The 2,500-nt window shown below is 36.1% G+C and overlaps 1 protein-coding gene across 2 annotated transcripts in view; it reads left to right on the top strand.

Annotated features, from left to right (window-relative positions):
- The first annotated feature begins 981 nt into the window (after positions 1 to 981).
- bod1l1 (biorientation of chromosomes in cell division 1-like 1) overlaps positions 982 to 2,500 on the top strand; it is a 28,506-nt gene continuing 26,987 nt past the window's right edge. Inside the window, exons 1-2 of one of the 2 annotated variants that reach the window (XM_077197595.1) lie at positions 982 to 1,227; positions 2,297 to 2,421. In XM_077197595.1, the coding sequence (XP_077053710.1) occupies positions 1,111 to 1,227; positions 2,297 to 2,421 (242 nt within the window). In that variant the 5' untranslated portion in view covers positions 982 to 1,110. The remainder of the gene's footprint in view (positions 1,228 to 2,296; positions 2,422 to 2,500) is intronic. The other variant, XM_077197596.1, reaches the window with a different exon arrangement.

Genomic DNA, 2,500 nt, shown 5'->3' with positions numbered 1-2,500 from the left:
TCGGGTTTGTGGAATCACTGGCGCTTTAGTCTATATGCCAATATTTGAACACTTTTTTTGTGTATTGTGGAATTTTGACTGTGTAGTCATTTTTCACAATTCTTTTTATCTTTTTTTCCTATTTTGTATACTTTATCTTGTTTAGTTCTATGGACCATTTTATATGTATGTCCTGAATAAAGAAATGATGATGATGATGATGATGATGACGATGATGATCAGTAATGCAGTTGTTTTCCGGTGAGATGCGCTGTGCTTCTGCTGTGATCTTTGTTTGGAACTATTTTCGCTGCTCAAATAGAACAAATACAGTCAATATTGTGTCTAAAATGTAAGTGACTTGATATTAATTACTTGTTTATTGAACTGTCATATGAAATCAGTGTCACATTTTCAATTGTGATGGTATTATTCAGCACTCGTGATCGTGTGATGTTGCTTAACTGTATCATATGTTCTAAGTATAAAAACTCAACATTATTTTTTGAACCGCTGTATGTTGATTAAGTTTTTCTGTGTGAACTGCTTCAGTGTTTCCATTTCTCCTCATGAGGCGCGAGCGATTTAAATTAATACATTTTATTTTTTATTATTATTTTATATTATATATTCAAATCAATTTTTATTTTAATAATGTATTATTTTAATTGTTTTTTAATTGAATTAATTGTTTAACTATTTGTATTTTACTTCTTTTTGTATGTATTTATTTATTTATTTTTATTGAACAATATTATTAACAACCATAATTGGCCTGGTACATCATATGAAATGTGATATAGAAAATAAAAATACAAATAAGGTAAAAAAAAAACTTTAAAAATAAAATTAAAATAAATACATAAATAAAAGACTATGGGTTTTCAGAAAGTGTATTTGTATTTTTACTTGTACAGTTGTACCCCGCCGCTGTAAATGATGAAACTCGCAGTGTGTCCTCTAGATGGCGCTGAAGATCCGCGCTTGTTTTGCTTGTTCTTCTTCTCCTGTTTCCTGTGTGCGGTGTAAACTTCCGGGTCGTCGCTCCCTCAGTAGCGCACTACTGGTTCTGCTGTTTTCGGAGGTTCTGCTGGACCGAGTTCTGCTGGCTTCGGTTCCGAGTGAGTGGCGATGGCGGCTCTTCACCCCGGAGACCCGCAGCTGGTGTCGATGATCGTCAGTCACCTGAAGACGGAGGGCCTGTTCGATCAGTTCCGCAGAGACTGCCTGGCGGACGTGGACACAAAGGCAAAACACTCATTTACTCCACAACAACACGCTTTTACCATGAGTTTACCTCAGGAACCGCAGTGATGGCATGGCATTATCCGAAGTGCCTAGTCTCTGATGTTACCGTCCGATACTGTCAGAACCGATCATGTATTTATTGATAACGTTAATCGATCACGAGAGTCCTGTGATAAACCTGTGATAAACCGGGACTGCCAGTTTAGCAGCTCATGGTGTTGAATCAGTATTAACATTGATCAATAATATCAGCATTTGCCAATAATATGTCTTAATAAGATGATATTTAAATGCTCAGTTTTATGATCAAAGCTCAGTAGTTGTAAAACATACAATGCAATACAAAGATGATTGACAGATGGACAAATAAACCTTCTTCTAAAGCCTGATGATCATATTAGATACTCATGATTATGTCTGGATAAAGGAGTAAACCTGCTTCAGTCCAGCTGAAATATTACTAACAATATCAAAGTTATTCTCACGTGTCCTTGATAAACTCTGGTCATATTTGACAGCAGAAAGACGATGTTTGTACAGTTATTCTGAAATACTTTTACTGGATAAAGAAGGTAATAGTTTAATCTGTGACGTTTAATAAAGACGATTATGGTTTATTTCAATTCAATTTCAATAATTTATTGCCATGACTAGTTGTCAACAAGTTGACAGGAATTTGTCTTGGTACAACTTTCAAAAAATAAATAACCAAAAAGACAGACATCATAAGTACTCCAACAATCCCCAGCAACAATAAAAACATTAGACCAAAACCCTGCAGACATTAAAAAAGACAGAACTCCACGGCAAAGAAAGTGCATACAGTTAATGAGGGGCTGCTAGCAGTCAGTGCAAATTCAGATTCAAGATTCAGCTAATTTTACTCTGTAATGTTGAATAAAGAAGGTAATAGTTTACTCTGTAATGTTGAATAAAGAAGGTAATAGTTTACTCTGTAATGTTGAATAAAGAAGGTAATAGTTTACTCTGTAATGTTGAATAAAGAAGGTAATAGTTGAGTCTGTAATGTTGAATAAAGAAGGTAATAGTTGACTCTGTTGTCTCTCAGCCGGCGTATCTGCACTTGCGACAGCGAGTCGATAACTTCGTGTCCAATCATCTGGCCAATCACACCTGGAGTCCACAGCTCAACAAGAACCAGCTGAGGAACAGCATCAGACAACTGGTCCTGCAGTACGTGTGTGTGTGTGTGTGTGTGTGTGTGTGTGTGTGTGTGTGTGTGTGTGTGTGTGTGTGTGTGTGTGTGTGTGTG

This window comes from Siphateles boraxobius, unplaced genomic scaffold, assembly GCF_051911475.1.
Source record: "Siphateles boraxobius isolate OS27281-9 unplaced genomic scaffold, OSU_SipBor_1 40, whole genome shotgun sequence".
Taxonomy (NCBI): Eukaryota; Metazoa; Chordata; class Actinopteri; order Cypriniformes; family Leuciscidae; genus Siphateles; species Siphateles boraxobius.
The sequence above is the reverse complement of the archived record's forward strand: the minus strand, read 5'-3'. Positions and strand labels throughout refer to the sequence as shown.